Consider the following 22,537-nt stretch of genomic DNA (forward strand, 5'->3'; position numbering starts at 1 on the left):
TGGAAGGCAACAGGGGAGGATGTTGCAGTAATCTAGGCGAGAGATGAGTACATGTACAAGCATTTTTTGCAGACTCCTGGTTGAGAAATGGGGCAGATGCGAGAGGGGGAGGAGTAAGATGGGTGAAAGATTATATTGTTTTATCCGTGTTTTAGAAAGAAAGAGGAGAAGGAGGATATAGAAGATAATATTAAAGATAATTATACCGCACTCTGGGACTAGATATAGTTAAATGTTATGAGGAACGGCAGGGTTAAAACTTGTACTACCTGTAGTGTAGCACACAAGTATGCACCAACCCGGTTATCTCCTAAAACAAGCAGTGAACCTGTATCTGGGTATGTGGATTCCTGCTCGATGCGGATGTCGCACCTTCCTGGAGTCAGGGATTGCCGATTCACTGATGCCGGAGTCTGGGATGTGGGCCTGTCAGTGTTCTGTTGTGGCTGGCGTGGCGCAATGCTGCAGCATGAAGGGGTTAGGCAATTTTTTGCGCTCACTAGGAGCAGCGAGTGCCATCACTTCCGTGGTAGTTAGTGACCACAGGTACCAAGGAAAGCTCCCCAACGAGTTTCAAACAGACGCTGTTCATCAGGGAGTGTTACATGGCTACCAACGCTCTCTATTTATGTGCTCATTGCTCAACTACTAATAGTAACCCCTTCTGTGCCTCTGCTATACGGATCTACCAATGTGGCCATCATTCAAAAGCGAATAGCTCTATTTCAGCGTTCAGACCATTCAGCATTAATGTATCCATATTAAATATCCATTTTGCCTCTGCTCTAGACATTTCTTTTATGTAATCGCCACCCCTTTTATTTCTCTGTATTATTGCCATCGCACATAAAATGGAACCAGCAAAACTCCCTCCATGTTTCATATTATAATGACGGGACAATGGATGACCATCATGTTTTCTTTCTATATTGCATATATGTTCCCCTATCCTCTTTTTTAGGGGTCTCTTAGTGCAGCAGACATACACCTTTCTGCAGGGGAACGTTATTTTATATATTACTCCCCTGCTATTACAGGTTATAAAATATTATGGTTTGCTTGTATTATTCCTCAGTATTATCAGAGTTTAATTATTATTTTTTTATCATGAGATATTTTACAGCCTTTACATATTCTACATATAGAAGATAGGCATTGTAGGATAGTAAGGTGGCAAAGTCTGGACCAGAGAGGTAGATTTGTGTGTAGTCAACATAAAAGTTATACTAAAAGCCATGGGACTATGAGCTGTCCCAGGACAAAGGCATAGATTGAGAAGAGCAGAGATCCTAGGACAGAGTCTTGCCGAACACCAACAGAGGGAATGAAATTAGGAAGTGGTGTCAGAATAGACACTAATGTCCGGTCTGTGAGGAATGCTAAGATATGAGCGACTTTGTAACAGAAGGGAATGGTCTACGGTGTCAAAGGCAGAAGACAGGTCAAGTTAGAGGACAGAGTAGGGCTACTTTCACACTAGCGGCAGGACGGATCCGACAGGCTGTTCAATGGGGACGGAGCGGCAGTCCGGCAAAATAGCAGCAGGACGGATCCAACAGGGTGAACAGTCTGTCGGATCCGTGCTGCCGCTAGTGTGAAAGTAACCTTATGTTTGGCTTCGGTCATTAGCAGGTTGTTGGTGACTTTGTTAAGAGCAGTTTTAGTCGAGTGGAGTGGTCAGAAGCAGATTTGTAGCCGGTTAAAGAAGGAGCAGGAAGAGAGGTGCCAGGACAACTTAGAATGGATATGTTAATCAAGTAGCTTTGAGGCATATGGTAGAAGTGATATGGGGCGGTAACTGGACAAAGAAGATGGGCCAAGGGAAGGTTTTTGATGATGGGTGTGACATCAGTGCAGTGCGCAGAGAATAAGACGGAGGAGCTGTGGAGTGAAGCCCCTACAGGAAAGTCAAGTACTACCCACTCCATGTCCACAACCTCACTGCAAGAAACAGCACAGTAGGAGTGCGCACGCTGCCATGAGCACACTACAGATATCTGGGGTGACATGGTGCGGGTAAGGAGGATCCGGGCGGCCGGGGACTGCAGGTGATGCGCACTTTTGAGCTTCATTACTGCTGAGCTCAGGGCTTCCAGAGCCTGGACAGACAATTTATGAAAAGCATCCTGACTGGGTGGCGGGATTGCGAACGAGCGGCACTAACACTCCGCAGTCAATGGGACAATTAGCAAGAAGCTGAAGAGTCTGGAGAGGGCCACAGTCAGCATGGAGGAGGCATATGTAAAACACTGGGGTGTGAGCTGCTGGCCCAGCAATAATATGAATGGAAACTACTATAGGGAGCCCCCCATAAATCAGTGCTCAGGGGTGAGATCCTCATCACAGGCGGATTGTGACTGAACCTGAGAGAGATTGCCTTCATGAACAGAATGCTAGAACTACAGTAGAGACTGACACCTGTCGGGGGGGGGGGGGGGGGGGGGGGTTCACCGCTTTTTCTCTGTAATATGGCTGGATGACTTACCTCCTGCTGTCCGGGGCACTCTGGACCGCTGCCACCTGGTTCATCACTCGGACTGGCCCTTAGGGGAGCAAGCTGATGGCACTGGGGGGGAAACTGATGCACTTAGGCTTATTACACAGGGGGGAACCTGATGTTCACCCTCTCATTTCTCTGTCCTGCTCACTGAGACGGAAGCACGTGCTCAGTTCCATCCTTCAACTGCTACTCAAATCCTACCAGCTGCAGCAGAAAGGACAAATCCCTGAGAAAGGACACGCCCCTAGGGCCTAGGCTTACAGATGGAAATTAAATCTAGCAGAAAAATTGGAGCAATGAATGAGGAGATTGCTGGATTCATGTCGCGTACAGGGCTGGTTCTAGCTTTGTTAGAAAGATTGCCATGTACTAGATTATGTATGTCTCATTTTTTCATTAATAAATGGTATAACCCATTTAATGCGTGTAGTGTATCGGTCACTAAGGACTGCTATGCATGTGTGACTAGTATCAGCTTAGGCTTTCAGTAGGTCACAGCAGACCTCTTAGGCCTCTTTTACACGAGCGTCCCAGATTTGCTCCGGATGAGTCGCGTGTGCATGCACGCAATTTGTCAGTTTTTGACTGCGATATTCAGTTTTTATCTCGCGGGTGCAATGCGTTTTTTACACGCGCGTGGTAAAAAAGCTGAATGTGGTACCCAGACCCGGACTTCTTCACTGAAGTTCGGGTTTGGTGTTCTGTAGATATTATTTTAACCTTATAACATGGTTATAAGGGAAAATAATAGCATTCTTAATACAGAAGGCTTACTTAAGACAATGCCGGCAGTGCGAATAAGTGGATGATGCGAGTAATTTTATTTTTTAACCCCTTAATCAACATTTTAGTAAGCATTTTGTATTAAGACTGCTATTTTCCCTTATAACCATGTTGTCATACCCTTACCATTGTCAGTCAAAAGGGTCCCTACAGTCAGCACTGACTGGACAATGTAAGACTAAGTAGGGACACACCCTCGAGTGTCAATTTAAAGGGAACCTGTCACCGGGATTTTGGGTATAGAGCTGAGGACATGGGTTGCTAGATGGCCGCTAGCACATCTGCAATACCCAGTCCCCATAGCTCTGTGTGCTTTTATGGTGTCAAAAAAAAACCATTTGATACATATGCAAATTAACCTGAGATGAGTCAGAGCTTGAAAATATGACTCTGGTCACACACGCAAGATATGACTTATGTTAATTTGCATATGTATCAATATTTATTTTTATTTTTTATTTTTTTTACACAATAAAAGCAGAGAGCTATGGGGACTGGGTATTGCGGATGAGCTAGTGGACTTCTAGCAACCCATGTCCTCAGCTCTATACCCAAAATCCCGGTGACAGGTTCCCTTTAAGTTTTTAGCAGAAATAAAAGGGAACCTGTCCCCGGGATTTAGGGTATAGAGCTGAGGACATGGGTTGCTAGAAAGCCGCTAGCTCATCCGCAATACCCAGTCCCCATAGCTCTCTGCTTTTATTGTGTAAAAAAAAAACAGATTTGATGCATATGCAAATTAACATAAGAGTCATCTTGCGTGTGTGACCAGAGTCATATTTTCAAGTTCTGACTCATCTCAGGTTAATTTGCATATGTATCAAATCGTTTTTTTGACACCATAAAAGCACACAGAGCTATGGGGACTGGGTATTGCGGATGTGCTAGCGGCCATCTAGCAACCCATGTCCGCAGCTCTATACCCAAATTCGCGGTGACAGGTTCCCTTTAAGTTTTTAGCAGAAATAACAGTAGAAAAAAGGCACAATTCAGAGCTCTAAGAGAAATCCCAAAATTACTTCATATGGAATACAACTGTACTAGATCAGCGATCCGCAACCTCCGGCACTCCAGCTGCTGTTAAACTACAACTCCCAGTGAGCACACTTGCTCGGCTCCCTTAGTAATGAAAGGAGGATTCTGGAATTTGGCGTTTCAGAACAGCTGAAGTGCCGAAGATTGCTGAACCCTGGTCTATTCAGTCCTCTGTGCACAGCATAAACCTCCTTATAAAAAGACACTTTGCTAAGACGTGTGGCACCATTCATACTTATTGGGACAGCGACAATTCTAACATTTTTTGCTCCATACACCACAATAGATTTGAAATGAAACTAACAAGATGTGCTTTAACTGCAGACTGTCAGCTTTAATTTGAGGGTATTTACATCCAAATCAGGGGAACGGTGTAGGAATTACAGTAGTTTGCATATGTGCCTCCCACTTGTTAAGGGACCAAAAGTAATGGGACAATTGGCTTCTCAGCTGTTCCATGGCCAGGTGTGTGTTATTCCCTCATTATCCCAATTACAATGAGCAGATAAAAAGTCCAGAGTTCATTTCAAGTGTGCTATTTGCATTTGGAATCTGTTGCTGTCAAATCACAAGATGAGATCCAAAGAGCTGTCACCATCAGTGAAGCAAGCCATCATTAGGCTGAAAAAAAACTAAAAAAAACTATCGGAGAGATATCAAAAACATTAGGCGTGGCCAAATCAAACTGTTTGAAACATTCTTTAAAAACAAAACTGGTGGATGACCAAAGAATTCTTTACCTGGTGAAGAAAACATCCTTCACAACAGTTGGCCAGATCAAGAACACTCTTCAGAAGGTAGGTGTATGTGCGTCAAAGTCAACAATCAAGAGAAGACTTCACTAGAGTGAAGACTTCACAAAATATAAACCATTGATGAGCCTCAAAAAACAGGAAGGCCAGATTAGAGTTTGCCAAACGACATCTAAAAAAGCCTTCACAGTTATGGAACAACATCCTATGGACAGATGAGACCAAGATCCACGTGTACCAGAGTGATGGGAAGAGAAGAGTATAGAGAAGGAAAGGAACTGCTCATGATCCTAAGCATACCACCTCATCAGTGAAGCATGGTGGTGGTAGTGTCATGGCGTGGGAATGTATGGCTGCCAGTGGAACTGGTTCTCTTGTATTTATTGATGATGTGACTGCTGCCAAAAGCAGCAGGATGAATTCTGAAGTGTTTCGGGCAATATTATCTGCTCATATTCAGCCAAATGTTTCAGAACTCATTGGATGGCGCTTCACAGTGCAGATGGACAATGACCCAAAGCATACTGCAAAAGTAACTAGAGTTTAAGGAAAAGTGGAAAGTCAACCACCTGACCTGAATCCGATTGAGCATGCTTGTTACTTGCTGAAGACAAAACTGAAGAGAAAATGCCCCCAAGATCAAGCAGGAACTGAAGACAGATGCAGTAGAGGCATGGCAGAGCATCACCAGGGATGAAACCCAGCGTCTGGTGAGGTCTATGCGTTCTACACTTCAGGCTGTAATTGACTGCAAAGGAGGGGGCCCCCACAGTATCCTAAAAAGGCACATAGGCAGGGTCACTAGCCAGTGGAATATTTGCCGTACTGTCATGTTGTAGTTCAGGATCACAAACTGAGACAATATGAAGTGTGCCCTGAAAAAGAATAAATAAAGATGTATAGGCTACGAAGGCATATAAAAGTCATTCTAAAATTTAAGGTTATCTGAAGAGTAAATTAATTTGCATCTAATTACTCATTCACATTCATAGACACGCAAAACCTGACTAGTGAGTCAATGAGCCAATACACAAGTCTACTACTAATGACATGACCTATGCAAGAAGCTCCCGGAGAAAATCAAAACTCACATACTGTGATTGAACCCGTCATTCAGATCGATGACTAAAGGCTTCCATTTCTGTATCTGACATTTAACTATCCAGGGCAATGAAGTCAGACAAAAACAGCTGCTCATGGGGAATCTAAGAAAACAGGCTCGGACATCGGAGAGAAGAATCAGTGCAGATTACTATGCGGTTATTCATTTGTTTTTACACAAAGCCTACACCCATACAACATGAGTGTTTTGGGTTCATGCTATTAAAGGGATTTTGCAGTGTAAGGATATGGATGACCTATCCACAGGATAGTTCACCAATATCAGATTTTCGGTGGTCCAACTCCAGGCACCCCCGCTGATCAGCTGTTTGAAGGGGTCACAGCTCTTATGCGCGCACTGCATCTTCTCCAGTGTTTAACTACTCACCATCTAGGAGGCGATGTAATGTAATTACAGCTGTTCGGCCCATTCCAGTGACCAGGAGAAGATATACTTATACTGCACCCCACTGCTATTGTATAGACAGTGCACCGGTGAACACTGAAGAAGACACAAAACATGTACAAGCACAGCGGCCTCCTCAACCAGCTGATCGGCTAGTGTGCCGGAAGTTGGACCCCCACTGATCTGATATTGATGGCCTATTCTGAGGACAGGTCATAAATATCACGTCGCTGCACAACCCCTTAAACAGTACCATTAGCTGCTGTACCAGGACATGAAATCACAGCCTTAAAAAGGCTTGTCTCATGAAGACAACATCTTATGCACAGATGCCATGGAGCGGGATTACAACACCACCACCCTCATGAACCTGTACAAATAATCTTTTGCAACCCCTTTGAGATGAATGGGTCTGCATCCAATCCACGTTTATTAAAAACGAGGGTAATGTGTATGAGCCCTAAAGATGTGCAATTTTGACCTTTAGCTCAGTAATGCTCCTAGGTAAAAATTGTGGGGTGAATGTGCATAGTTTTTTTTTTTCATTTAACCTACATCTTTAATTATAGTTTGATTTTTTTTTTTAAGGGTTGTAACAATTAAAAGGAAGCCCAATACGTTATATGGCTTATTAAATAAATAAAATCTAATCAATAATAGTGTTTAGGTTTCATGTGCGTGATCACCATCCTCAGGGCTGAAAACCAAGGGGCAAAGGGAGATTTTGTTAATGGAGCAAAAGTGAATCCCGAACAAATCTGTTGACTTTCACTCTGTAGAAATCCATATACAATGCAACGCTAATGTGAGCACATGCTTAGCCTCTAATAAAATGCATCATAAAACTAAAATAAGCTTAATATTACACAATGAGGCAACAGAAACCAAATTCTAGTTGTCAACCTAATGCCAGATTTACACAATGGCCTGGGGCCGCACAAACTAGGAGGGTGGAAAGTAGTAAAGCTGTACTGAAAGAAAAGATGACTCCGCTCTACGAGCTGGGTTTCGATATAGCAACTCATGCAAAAGGAAGCAGCAGAACCAAGAGCAAGTTATCTCTTCACTCGAGTGTGACATATTGTATAAGCAGTGGAGATAAGACCACACACACACACACCACAAGCTGTTCTTCTGCCTGGGAAGAAAAACGCCCTTCAGTCTCCAGACTAGTAAGGCAGAGTTCACATATCAGTGAATCATGTGCTGTCCATGGTCTCTACATACAGCACACAGCCATTTATTACACACACATCTGTGGTGACACCATGGGAGCATGTCCTAATGTTCTCGGTGATTACAGGTACTCAGATATCTCCAGAACTCCCATAGAAATGGAGCGACCGCGCACATGTGCGACTGGCCACTTTGGTCATTTTAAGGGAACAGCAAGGGGTCTGCAGGGAGTACGGAGTCCCTGTTCTCATGATCGGTGGAGGTCCCAGAGGTTGGATCTCCACAGATCTGATAGTTATCCTCTATCCATCTATTGTCTGCCAATTACAAAGCTGTTCTAACACCTCTCCCGAGGCAATTTATACCTAATAGCTTCAGTCATGCAAATGCAATCAACATCTTACCTCCATGACTGAAGCACAAGTCACCAGTATTTATGCTGGAGATTGCTCATACAAGCCATCCTAAGTGAGAAAGCCAGTATGACGACAAGTGAAATGTCTTCAAGACAAAAAAAAAAAAAAAAAAAAAAAAAAACACACGTCCAGTTGCTCTGACGTATTACTACCGTTTCCATGACCGAGGTGAATGAGAACCTTCACGGACACATCTGTACAGGGCTTTTGTAATAAAATATATTACAAAAATCAATTTCATGACATTTAGAATAGGTTTTAATAAAATTGTTGGAAAGTTTAGGTACAACTTAAGGCAGGAATGCACAATCCGCCAGCATACCCCATCCTGCTGGAGAAGAACACAACTGATCGTCTGCCTGTGTGATCAGCTGTGTTTCTGACCGCAGTGACATTGACATCCTGCACAGGATGAAAGCTCCTGCAATTTATCAGGGGCACATCGAGTTCCCAGTTGAGAAGATTAGGAGTTTAGAGCAGACCAATAGGGGGCTCTTTCCTCAGTAACTGGGGTTCCTTTGGGTGCCATAGTTACAGTAGAAAAGTGCAAATTAAGTCACTGTCCCACAGAGGCCTTTTAACTCCTTTATGACATGCACCGTACATGCAAGTTGGAAGTTAAAAGGGAACCTGTCACCTGGATTTTGTGTATAGAGCTGACGACATGGGTTACTAGATGGCTACTAGCTCATCCGCAATACCCAGTCCCCATAGCTCTGTGTGTTTTTGTGTAAAAAAAAACGATTTGATACATATGCAAATTAACATAAAAGAGTCATATCTTACTTGTGTGACCAGAGTCATATTTTCAAGCTCTGACTCATCTCAGGTTAATTTGCATATGTATCAAATTTTTTTTTATTTTTTTTTACACAATGAAAGCACACAGAGCTATGGGAACTGTGTATTGATGATGTGCTAGCGGCCACCTAGCAACCCATGTCCTCAGCTCTATACCCAAAATCCAGGTGACAGGTTCCCTTTAAAGATGGCACCCGCTCAAGAGCTTTTCCCAGAAGCGCTGTGTTTCCGGGGACTGAACAACTTCCACACATCGCGGGAGCAGTCCGATTTCTATGGCAGCCTGTGGCAGTCTGAAGGCTCAAGGCCTATCATAGCAAAATAATGACAGACCAAAAATACAAATATGAATGCTCCCTAAGGGAATGTGCTTACTGGTTTATTGCATGGCACAAGTCTCTGCAGGCATTAAGTCAGAAATGGCTTCTGGGCATGAAAGCCTGAAAGTTTTTTTTTTTGTAATAGGGTGTGGGGCTTAAGAGGAGGTGCATCGTGTTCTGCAGCTCGACAGATACTATAATTGGTGCCAGAAACTACTGGAGTGGTTTTTGTTAGTGCACAGACAAATACAACAAAAATGAGGCTTGTGTTGTCACGTGTTAACATAACGTCCACCACTGCGGCTGGTCAAGTTAAACCCGAGTACTGGATCAGTTAGGCCCCTTGCAGACGAGCATGTGTCACGCTGCGAGTCCGCAGTGCAGCTCCCGGCCTGACCTCCCAGCACTGACAGGGGTCACATAGCATTATATTAATTTATGATGATATGTAACCCTTAGGGTCCATTCACACATCCATAGTGTATTGCAGCTCCGCAATACAACTGTCCGGCACCCTCCATAGAACTGCCTATTCTTGTCCGCAATTGCAGACAAGAATAGGACATGTTCTATTTTTTTTTTGCGGAGCCACGGCCCGCAAGTTCGGGGACGCACTCCGGAAATGCGAATGTGGAGAGCACATAGTGTGCTCTCCGCATCCTTTCCTGCCCATTGAGAATGAATGGGGCCGCACCCATCCCTGATATTGCCGAACGGATGCGGACGTGTGAATGGACCCTTACAGTTCTGGAATGTATTGGATAACACTGGCAGCATGAGGTCAGTGTCATCTAATACATTCCAGAACTGTAAGGGTTACATAGCATTAAAAGTCAATATAATGCTATGTGACCCCATCAGTGCTGGGAGGTCAGGCCGGAGCTGTGCTGCAGACTCGCCGCGGGAGGAACGCTCGTCTGCAAGGGCCCTTAGGCAGCCTTGTCCAGTTACTTGTTGAAAGTAGACAAAACCTTTAATTTTCTTGCATTGTATTACATAAAAGCCAACCTGAACAATAAAAGATGGAGCATAGTAAACATAACAAGGGAAAGTCAAAAGTGAGAAAGCAAATAACCTTTAGCGTGAAAACAGCAGTCTAGAAAAATCAAAAGGAAAGCGACACATATGCACTGCAACGTCAATAAATTCCAAATGACATTCAGTACAAGAATAGACAAAGTAGGAGCGGCAGAAGTTATAACTGGCTCTAAATTTAGGAGAAAGGCTGAAGCAAGAGGTACTGCTAACTGCAGACCTTATAAATGGAAATGCTGTTAATTATAATTTAAATAAATTTATCCTTCCTGCACCACCCATAATACTGAAAGCCTTGGTGCGGTGGGCGCCCACTCGGGATTAGCCCTAAACAATGGAGCTTATCTGCAGTCGGAAACCCAGCATTCAAATTACAGATCTGCTGCAGAAATCTGGGGTCAGTCTTGGATTTCTTCTGCTGTGGCAAACACGTCAGATTTTTTTATGGGTACTTAAGCATGTGAGCATTTGTAAGGCCACATTTCCATGGCCGTTTGACATCCATGGAAAACCCGTCCATGTATCATTTATATTCCACTGCTCAGTTGATAATTAACTTCCATAGAATCTTCATCAATGGTCCATGAAAACCACTGACAGAGCAAAGATGCCATCCCTGTTAGGTCAGTGTTTTTCCACAGACTTTAATGGGAAGAATCATGGAAAACCACTGATGTTGTGAACAAACCCATTAAAAGCCAATGGGTACGTGTGCCGTCTGTGGCTATTCACTGAACTGTGAACAAAAAGGTCTTTCAAAACACTTTTTAGTTTGAGGTAAGGAATTACCGTAATCATTTTCTTTTTTTTTTTTTTTTTTTTTTTTTTTTTAAAAGGATTAACCCAAAAACGGATGCAAAATTATGACCATTACAAACCCCCCCTTGAAACCATTTAGATCAGTTTGGAAAATAAAGGTTTTTTTTTGCTGGAAGAAATATGAGACGCCTGCATTTTTCGCCCCACACACACAAAAATATAATTAAAATATTGAGGGGAAACACAATAAAGAAAACATGCGCTTTTGCATATGTATCGGGTACCTTAAATGCATCAGTTTTTCTATAATGTGGTGGGAAAGCCGCCTAATATGTCACTCTGGGTAGTTTCATACAAGATGTGAAAACCACTGGTCTTGATTTCCTTGGAGGAAAGGATAATTATGTACATTGGGGAAGGGGGGGGGGGGGGGGGGGGTTTGGGCAACACAATGTATACATTTATAGTGCATAAAGCATATGGATATGTAAATTAAATACATGCCTTGCAAGAAGGTACCGGGAGGAAATCAGAGACTGCCCTATGACACATAGGATGAAACAATGTCCTCTGTTCTGCACCCTATGATCTGAAACAGCGCAGAGGTTTGTGGAGAAACAATAGGAAAATTACATGGTGCTTGGGAGATTAACATTTTTCTCGGCACGCTCACCGCATACAATGCAGAATCACTAGTCACTGACCGAGCCCAATCAAGACTGAAAACTCGGCTTCAGGTTAGGGTTCTCATGGATGCAAAAACCGCACCGAGTAACCTGCATTAGGGTACAGTCACATGACGAGGGGGGGGGGGGGGTCACTAAAGAAACAGATATACGGTGTATTCATTAAAAGGGGTTGTGCCATGATTGATATAAAACATGGACAATAGCTTTTTAACAAATCTAAAACCAGCCCTGCACCTCACATGGGTGCAGAGCTCTCCACATTCACTACTCCAATTGCTCTGCTAAATTATCTTCAGCCTGGCAGCTGGTAGTAGGGGGCGTGTCCTTTCTGCTGCATTAAACTCCCTGTAACTGCCACAGCTTCTAAAAGAACATAAAGCAAAAAATAAAAAACATAAATAAAACAGCAGGTGGCGCTCTACAGATCTAGTCAATAAAATGTATCAGTGGCCATACTAAATTTTAAATTACTTGTAGGTCTGCAGTAAACGATTATTTCAGTAATAGAGTATTCTATTGATAATTTTTTACAATTAATCGAGTACTCTAATAAGAAATAATTAGACAGTTTTCCTTTATAAAAACGTATCAGTCTCCAACACGCTTCGGTCGGGCCAGTGCCATCAGCTTCGGTCGGGCCAGTGCCATCTGATCAGCCCCTCCACGCCATCCATTGCGGGCTGTCCCACTTCAGTGCCATGTCCCCAGCGGCAGTGAAATAAAAAAGTACATTCTGCATTTTATGGAACATCTGACCAATAACAGAACAGTCCTATCCATTTTCTTGGGGGACAAGGTAAAAAAAACCACACACCTTTTCGTTACGACGTTCCCCGCATAGGAAATTTTTTAGATTTTAATAGTTTGGACATGGTGATACCTAATGTTTTTTTATTTTTTTATTGTTCATATATTTTATATGTAAACTTGGGAAAGCGGGGATTTAGACTTCGTATTGGTGTTTTTCAAAACTTTTTTTTTACTTTTTTATTTAATAACGATTAACCCCCTAGGCGTTAGAACCCTTGTCCTATTCACCCTAATAGAGATCTGAAGGCTTCAGTAGTGTCCTGGCTGCCATGGTATATTACACTGCTGGGGCTCTGATTGGAAGCTGCCATTGTCACCAAATGTTAGGGTAAAGAAGGATCCAGTAGTTGGATTTCGACATGTCCTATGCTTTTGTTCTCACAAGATACAAGACCCTGCCAGAGGTGTCTAGGAGGGGCTCCCCTTTTCCTGAACTGAGCAGGTGTGTGAATAATATCATGAACAATACATGACATCAACTTTGTCCACGAGCAAGACGAAAAGCAGCTTGCAACCTAAGCAAAAAACTAGAAGGGTGGTTTCCAAATTGTGTTCTTCCCTGATAAACACTGGGTGTGCTTCTAGATAAGCTTCACTGAAAATGGCACTGATGCAAGTAAGACTATTAGCACACTCATCAACAGACCCCAAATTGTTCAAAATGCCAGGCCTTGTTCACATTTCTATGTCCATTTGACGAAAATCCATACACGTTTTGTCCATGAAGTTATCCACGTTTGATTTAAGTGTCTGTTTTTTTGCCTTCCGTGTCTCATCCATATTCTATGGGCACTGCTCAGCTGAAAATTAACATTTCCAGAGAATCTCCTACCAGTGGTTGGTGAAACTGACAGAATATGGAAGCCATCATGCAATGGGCATGTTTGGTCCAAATCGCAAACTAAAATAGTACAGGTCTCCGATTTTTCAACTGACTCAGTCACTACTGATGTGCGAACAAACAAAAAAAAATTTAATCTGTAAAAAAAAAAAAAAGAAATGCAAACGAGGCCTTATCACTCATTTTTTTTGGTCACTTATACAAGGCATCTGCACCTCTTCCATTTGACACAATGGGGAAAGCAGCGAAACAGAGTTGGCGAATAGGGTCACTGGAACCCATTTCTGCAGAAGGGAAAGACCTCGAGGTGGGATCATGCCTTTATCGCATGTCCTCCCAGACACCATCTCTGTCCATAAATATAGTCAAGAAAGTGTTAGTTATTGTGGGGTGCCCCCAATACTCAAACATCTCTATTAGGGATGAGCGAATAGACTTCGGATGAAACATCCGAAGTTGATTCGCATAAAACTTCATTAGCGAGCGCTCCGTACAGTATTAGAATGTATTGGCTCAGATGAGCCAAAGTTATTACTTCAAAGTCTCGTGAGACTTCGGGTAATAACTTTAGAAATTAATTTCTACTGTTACAAATCTTTTATCGAACTCTGGTTCGGTTCCAAGGTACCAGATGTTTCATCCGAAGTTGATTTGCTCATCCCTAATCTCTATAGAAGACCAAGTTGTACTAGAAAAAGGAGGTCCTGGATGGTCACTTCTGGGGCAGAGCCTGCTGCTAGTCATGATTCCGTTTCTTTTTAACCAAAATTTTTATTGTATTTCAATCATGTTCTCAACAAGCCAGGAATAACCTGTTAATTCTCGCACATAGATGAGAACACACACACACACACACACACACACACACACACACACACACAGAGTGTCAATTTTTCTGGATAAACACTTAGGGCTCATGCACACAAACGTATTTTCTTTCCATGTGCGTCCTGTTTTTTTTTTCCCCAGACCCTATACGGAACCATTAATTTCAATGGGTCCGCAAAACAAAAAACCACGGAAGTTACTCGGTATGCATTCCGTTTGTCCACATTTCTTTCCGCAAAAAATAAAAAAATAAATAAATAAATAAATAAAAACAAACATTAAAATAAAACATGTCTTTTTATTGTCCGCATTATGGACAAGGATAGGACTGTTCTATTAGGGGCTAGCTGTTCTGTTCCAAAAAATACGGAATGCACACGGACGTCATCTGTATTTTTTGCATACCGCTAAATACGGTAGTGTGTAGGAGGCCTTAACAAATTAAAGAATAGGACCAGCATCTAAAAAGGAGCAGAAGTGAAGTTCTTTCCTCCAGTTTAGACCAGGTCATTCTGTCCCGATTAGAAGCCTGTACAGACAGCACACCGTTCAGGCCGCACTGGGTACTCTGAGCACCTCCACACATACAGGAATAATGCTTTTGTGCCACCACACTGTTTATAAAAACGTCTGGTCAAGAAGCATCCATGTGTAATCTACCTGGTCTGTTTAAAACACTAAATACCAAATATGCACTGAAACTCACGCTTCAAAATACTCTGTCTGAACATAGCTTTAAGAAACAGAAGACCGCAACTTCCATCTCGTACTAAACCACAAAGCTGGATACCAGTCTGTCAATTGTCAACTCCTAAATTTACTATGAATTACATTCTTCCCGATTCATCAAATTAAATGTTTGTTATATACAGAAGGTGCTGAGCTTCAAAGTATTTTTAAAAGTAACAGTAATAGTAAAAGGCCCTAGAGCAGTGATGGCTAACCTCCAGCTGTGGTGAAACTACGACTCCCAGCATGCTCTATTCATTTCTATGGAGTTTTGAGAACAGCCATGTGTTCATCTTTGGAGTCAGTTATACCACAGCTGGAGGTTAGCCATCACAGGGCTAGTGTGTCCACCTAAGAGTACACAAATCAAAGAGTTATCAAGACAACTTTATACATATCCTCCTTTAGATGCCTCAGGGGCACCATGCCCGGACATATCCAGTGGACCCATGTAGTACACAACCACTTTTTTTTGCTCGTTACTTCCTATTTTCATATACAGTACAGACCAAAAGTTTGGACACCCCTTCTCATTCAAAGAGTTTTCTTTATTTTCATGACTATGAAAATTGTAGATTCAGGGCCGGCCTTAGGTGTTCAGGCGCCCTGTGCGAGCTAACCTTGTGGCGCGCCCCCCCCCCCCCCAAAAAAACAAAAAAACACTGCTTGTTGCTGGCATCATGGCATAGGCTGGCTGACTATCCAACCAAGTAGTTACCAGCCCTCACACCCCAAAGGCCGGTGTAATGTTATACTTCCCTAGTTCGTGAGATTTCCCTACCCTCGTCACTTCCGGTCGCACCGGACATGACGTGAGGAGGTGTGCAGCGCCGCGCAGGCGCACAACGACAGGTTAGGGAAATTTCACAGCAGAGTGCGCATGCGCCAGGAGCCTCGCCGGCGGTTAGGGTAGGGAAAAACTATGGGCCAATGCGCAGTGATCGGATGGATGTTTTCAGCTGAACACCGGCCGACACTGCGCATGCACCGGGAGCCTCACCAGCGGTTAGGGAAGGGAAAAATTACGTACGGGCCAGTGCTTTTTCCCTACCCTAAACGCTGGTGAGGCTCCCAGCGCATGCACAGTGTCGGCCGGTGTCCAGCTGAGAAAATTTGTTTCCAATGTAGTATTAATAACTAAACAATTAAATAATAAACATATTGCATTGTCTACTTACCACCAGGACAATAAGATGATCTGGACTCTGGCTGCAGTCTGGCTCTGGGGACTCCATTGTCATTCTCCCCCCCCCCCCCCTTCCCTTGTCACTCTCATTATCCCCCCTCTCCCTTGTCACTCATTATTCCACCCGCCCTCCCTTGTCACGCTCATTATCCCCCCCCCCATCACTCTCACTATTCCCCCCCCATCACTCTCATTATTTCCCCCCCCATCACTCTCATTATTCCCCCCCCATCACTCTCATTATTCCCCCCCCCCATCACTCTCATTATTCCCCCCCCCCCCATCACTCTCATTATTTCCCCCCCCCCATCACTCTCATTATTTCCCCCCCCCATCACTCTCATTATTTCCCCCCCCCCATCACTCTCATTATTTCCCCCCCCCATCACTCTCATTATTTCCCCCCCCCATCACTCTCATTATTTCCCCCCCCCATCACTCTCATTATTTCCCCCCCCCCATCACTCTCATTATTTCCCCCCCCCCCCATCACTCTCATTATTTCCCCCCCCCCCATCACTCTCATTATTTCCCCCCCCCCATCACTCTCATTATTTCCCCCCCCCCCATCACTCTCATTATTTCCCCCCCCCCCATCACTCTCATTATTTCCCCCCCCCCCATCACTCTCATTATTTCCCCCCCCCCCATCACTCATTATTTCCCCCCCCCCCATCACTCATTATTTCCCCCCCCCCATCACTCTCATTATTTCCCCCCCCCCCCATCACTCTCATTATTTCCCCCCCCCCCCATCACTCTCATTATTTCCCCCCCCCCCATCACTCTCATTATTCCCCCCCCCCCATCACTCTCATTATTTCCCCCCCCCCCATCACTCATTATTTCCCCCCCCCCATCACTCTCATTATTTCCCCCCCCCCCATCACTCTCATTATTTCCCCCCCCCCCCCATCACTCTCATTATTTCCCCCCCCCCCCCCATCACTCTCATTATTTCCCCCCCCCCCATCACTCTCATTATTTCCCCCCCCCCCATCACTCTCATTATTTCCCCCCCCCCATCACTCTCATTATTTCCCCCCCCCCCATCACTCTCATTATTTCCCCCCCCCCATCACTCTCATTATTTCCTCCCCCCCCCATCACTCATTATTTCCTCCCCCCCCCCCCATCACTCTCATTATTTCCTCCCCCCTCCCCCCTTGTCACTCTCTCTCTTTCTTTCCTCCCCCCTTGTCACTCTCTCTCTCTTTCTTTCCTCCCCCCTTGTCACTCTAGTGTACCTCTAGTGTAGCGTGGCCGAGCTCTGTTCGATCCGCGGTACAGGAGCATTTGTTTCCTGTACCCGGCCGGACTGACAGGAAGTGCACACTAAGTGAGCACTTCCTGTCAGTCCGGCCGGGTACAGGAAACAAAAGCTTCTGTACCGCGGACCTAACAGAGCTCGGCCACGCTACATTAACAGGCGCAGGCAGGATTCTTTAGAGCGGCAAGCCACTCAGGCGGCGCAGAATGAGGGGCGCCGCCAGCCGCCCCCAACTTATATAAGCAACTTTTTTTTTTACCGCAACGGGCGCCGGGCGCCCCCTGGGAAAACATAAGTGCCGCCTCGCCTGCCCATATTACATTGCGGGCTGTCGGCCGCCCGGCGCCCCTGTTGCTATGGCGCCCTGTGCGGCCGCACAGCCCGCACACCCCAAAGGCCGGCCCTGTGTAGATTCACACTGAAGGCATCAAAACTATGAATTAACACATGTGGAATTATATACTTATCAAAAAAGTATGAAACAACTGAAAATATGTCATATTCTAGGCTTTGATTACAGCTTTGCACACTCTTGGCATTCTCTTGATGAGCTTCAAGAGGTAGTCACCTGAAATGGTCTTCCAACAGTCTTGAAGGAGTTCCCAGAGATGCTTAGCACTTGTTGGCCCTTTTGCCTTCACTATGCGGTCCAGCTTACCCCAAACCATCTCGATTGTGTTCAGGTCCGGTGACTGGAGGCCAGGTCATCTGGCGCAGCACCCCATCACTCTCCTTCATGGTCAAATAGCCCTTACACAGCCTGGAGGTGTGTTTGGGGTCATTGTCCTGTTGAAAGAAATCAACGATGGTCTAACTAAACGCAAACCGGATGGAATAGCATGCCGCTGCAAGATGCTGTGGTAGCCATGCTGGTTCAGTATGCCTTCAATTTTGAATAAATCCCCAACAGTGTCACCAGCAAAGCACCCCCACACCATCACACCTCCTCCTCCATGCTTCACGGTGGGAACCAGGCATGTAGAGTCCATCCGTTCACCTTTTCTGCATCGCACAAATACACAGTGGTTGGAACCAAATCTCAAATTTTGACTAGACCAGTGGAAATCTGTGCTTTGGTCTGAATGTCCATTCCTTGTGTTCTTTAGCCCAAACAAGTCTCTTCTGCTTCTTGCCTGTCCTTAGCAGTGGTTTCCTAGCAGATATTCTACCATGAAGGTCTGATTCACACAGTCTCCTCTTAACCTCTTTACAGTTGTTCTAGAGATGTGTCTGCTGCTAGAACTCTGTGTGGCATTGACCTGGTCTCTAATCTGAGCTGCTGTTAACCTGCAATTTCTGAGGCTGGTGACTCGGATGAACTTATCCCCGCAGCAGAGGTGACTCTTGGTCTTCCTTTCCTCGGGCGGTCCGCATGTGAGCCAGTTTCTTTGTAGCGCTTGATGGTTTTTGTGACTGCACTTGGGGACACTTTCAAAGTTTTCCCAATTTTTCGGACTGACCTTTATTTCTTAAAGTAATGATGGCCACTCATTTTTCTTTACTTAGCTGCTTTATTCTGGCCATAATACAAATTCTAACAGTCTATTTAGTAGGACTATCAGCTGTGTATCCACCTGACTTCTCCACAACACAACTGATGGTCCCAACCCCATTTATAAGGCAATAAATCCTACTTATTAAACCTGACAGGGCACACCTGTGAAGTGAAAGCCATTTCAGGTGACTACCTCTTGAAGCTCATCAAGAGAATGCGAAGAGTGTGCAAAGCAGTAATCAAAGCAAAAGGTGGCTACTTTGAAGAACCTAGAATATGACATTTTCAGTTGTTTCACACTTTTTTGTTATGTATATAATTCCACATGTGTTAATTCATAGTTTTGATGCCTTCAGTGTGAATCTACAATCTTCATAGTCATGAAAATAAAGAAAAAAACTCTTTGAATGAGAAGGTGTCCCCAAACTTTTGGTCTGTACTGTATGTCAAAGCTGGGAAATTTACATATATGACTCCTTGGATTAATACACAAAAAGAAAGGCAGTACTACACTAAGGTAAGGAGCCCAGAAGAAAGATCTAACAAGAGTCCTTTGAGATCCATCAAAACTGTGCCATAGTAAGCCTGACCCTTTCACAAATGTAACCACCAGTCTCTGGATCTGTTCTCCACTCCAGTTACTAGACCAAAGCAAGCCGCGTCCATGACTTCCAGATACCGCACCGAACATATGGAAAAGAGCTAAGAGATAATAAATGCCATCTTTAAAGGGTCTTTCTATGTAGAGAAAGTGAATACAAGCCACTTACTAAAGTATTGTGATTGTCCATATTGCCTCCTTTGCTGGCTGGATTAATTTTTTTATTGCATTATACACTGCTTGTTTCCATGGTTACCACCACCCTGTAATCCAGCAGCAGAGGCCATGCTTGCACACTATAGAAAAAAAGCACTGGCCTTTCTGGTGGCCAGAACCGTAGGAGCGTACAAGGGCCTATACTTTTTTTCTATAGTGTGCAAGCACGGCCACCTCTGCTGGAAGAATTTCCACTCTTGGCATGGTTACCGCACGGACCTCTCACAAACCCATAGAGGGGGATCCTGCTCATGGTTTATCTAACCCTAGAACAGGTCCGGGTGAAAACCCTGGGATACGCAGATGATTTTATCGCCGACTGGATATCTAGATCCTGAGATTTGTTCAGTCCCTCTAATAAACTATACAGGAGTTATAGATGATAGTAGTGTTATATCACTGTGCCCAGTACTGATGTGGCAGGAAGGCCCAGGCACAAGTGTGACCACCACCTCTGCAATCCTGATTACTATGCCACTGGAGTAGAAGACCATGGTATATAACAACCTCCTCCCCAGCCCCTCACTCCCTATTCACTTCCACAGTCAGTTTGGTAAATAAGAAGAATTAGATACAGTTTCATAATACAAACACAAGTGGGTCTTAAGAAATAACTTCTGGCTTCCTACATCTGATGCACAGAAGGCTCCTGGAGGAGCAGACACAATAGCCAGACAGTAATGGGATTACATGAAGGTGACCCAGACGCAGCGTATCACCAGGAACATAGTGAACACACACCCCAATAAACCCTATACAGCACACCACCGCTTACAGATGAGACGCCAATCACTGAGAAACCAGACAGAACGGCTACAAAACTAGACATTTAAAAGGGGCACAAAATATAGGACCCCCCAACTTAGACAAGGTTAATAGCTGCAGGTATCAGTCACATATGTAGATGGGGGGGGGGGGGGGGGTAAAGTAGTAATCATGGGGCAGACATTTTGCAGGACTTCCCCCATTGCTCTCCGCTGTCTGTGATGGTTGATGACAGGGATCCCTATAGATCTTGTCGGAAATGGAGAGTTTAGGTTTGGTGTCCCTTTAACTACAGCAAGTAGGTGACGTCACTATACATCTAGGCAGGTATGGAAAGCTATGCCACAGTGCACACGATGCGGCCGGTAATGGATGCAGACGGTACCTCACAGCCATAGAGCTCGCTGAGCTGCTCCACAATCCACTCCTCCAGTATCAGCCGCTTCCTCAGCTCCTTCCTGTCGTATTTCACAGTCACTTTCCCCTGCTGCTGCCTCCTCTGCTGCTGCTGCTTGTGCTGCTGAGCCGACACCTGCGGGGAGTCCTCCCGGGTTCCAGGGGAAGGCAGCGGGGTCTGAAAGAACACCCTGCCCGCGGCTGCAGCAGGGCTGGGCTCCGCGCCGCTCACTGCCGACATCTCCCTGAGTGGAGCCGGGTACGCTAGGATGCGAGGACCGCGCAGTAATCCCCGCAGGACTTGTGTGCTGATACCGCAGCGCTCTACTGCCTCATCACCACAGCCCGTGTATTAGTCCGCCCTCTCTATATAACGCACGGTCGCGGCTCGTCGTCTGTGTTCAGCCTGTCATCCGCCGTCTGCTCACCTCGCACCTGTCTTCCCTCCTCCCGCGCACCGCTCGCTTCTGGTTCGCTGTTATTTCAAGGGGAGGTCCTTGCTTCCCAAAAAACTAGCGACATGGGAGGAGACGAGACCTGGAGACCAATGTATCCGCTAGCCGACCTGAAGATACAGGGGGCAGTGTATTACTGGATAATGGCGGACGGGGGCTCAGCTGTCATGCAACTCCTATAGGCTTCATTACCTGAGTGTGGAGCCTTATGTATAGGGGGAGTAAAGTCACAGATTTAACTCAACCCTATAGCACTGCAGAGTGTCTGACATGGTACATAGCACTGCAAACCCCATACATGTGTCACACTGCCCCTATATAGCATTGTGATACTGTACTGAGGGAATGGGGTCGTGTTCAGGGGTATAACTATAGGGGAAGAGGCTGCTCTGGGGCCCTGACCCAGAAGGGGCCCATCCAGGAGGAGGACTAAAAGACTTTGTCAGGGCCCCCTCAACAGTATTACATAATGAAATGATATACAGTGACAGTATAGACAGTTGTAACATCCCAGAGTATGACACTAAACTCTGTCTCCCTGCTACAACATGTCAGGTGTATATTTATTGTCATCTTGTGTAATCTAACATTGCATTTCCCTGTGTGTGTGTATATATATATATAGATAGATATATTTATTTATTTTTTTCTATGCCTGTTTCATATACCATGCTGTAATTTCCCTGTACACCAGCAGGTGGCGGCAATGTGTGATCAGGTATATAGCCAGTTTAGTATATCTAGGCCTGGAATAGTTCATTCCAGTTTAGTCTCACCTGTCTGAGCAGAAGTGGGCTGTTCCCATGTCCTGTCTCATGAGGAGGAGAAGGAAGTTAAGTTAGTGTACCAGCCACCCTTGCCAGGGGCAGGCTGTGTTAGTAGGAGCTCCCAGAACCAAGGATACCAACCTAGGATCCAGCCTCGGCTGAGGCAAGGATCACTCTTCCAAGCCTGAGTCATCTACCTCAGCTGGTGACAAGCAAGCAACAACCTCCAGAACTATAGATCTTCAGGAAGCCATTCCCTGCGAGCAGTCCTGTGAGTACTTATCCAGAGTCCAGGAGAAGCCAAATTCCTCCTCAGTTAATCAGGCCCATACTAAGCAGAAGATAGAGCAGAAGATAGATACCTGCCAGATTCTCTAGGCATATGACAAGAAGCAGAATATATAT

The 22,537-nt window shown here is 44.9% G+C and overlaps 1 protein-coding gene across 1 annotated transcript in view; it reads right to left on the reverse strand.

Moving 5' to 3' along the window:
• PPP1R14C (protein phosphatase 1 regulatory inhibitor subunit 14C) overlaps positions 1 to 21,348 on the reverse strand; it is a 44,311-nt gene extending 22,963 nt beyond the window's left edge. The window contains exon 1 of the mRNA XM_044290249.1: positions 20,900 to 21,348. Coding sequence (XP_044146184.1) covers positions 20,900 to 21,151 — 252 coding nt within the window. The 5' untranslated portion in view covers positions 21,152 to 21,348. The remainder of the gene's footprint in view (positions 1 to 20,899) is intronic.
• Positions 21,349 to 22,537: the final 1,189 nt, after the last annotated feature.

This window comes from Bufo gargarizans, chromosome 4, assembly GCF_014858855.1.
Source record: "Bufo gargarizans isolate SCDJY-AF-19 chromosome 4, ASM1485885v1, whole genome shotgun sequence".
Lineage (NCBI taxonomy): Eukaryota > Metazoa > Chordata > Amphibia > Anura > Bufonidae > Bufo > Bufo gargarizans.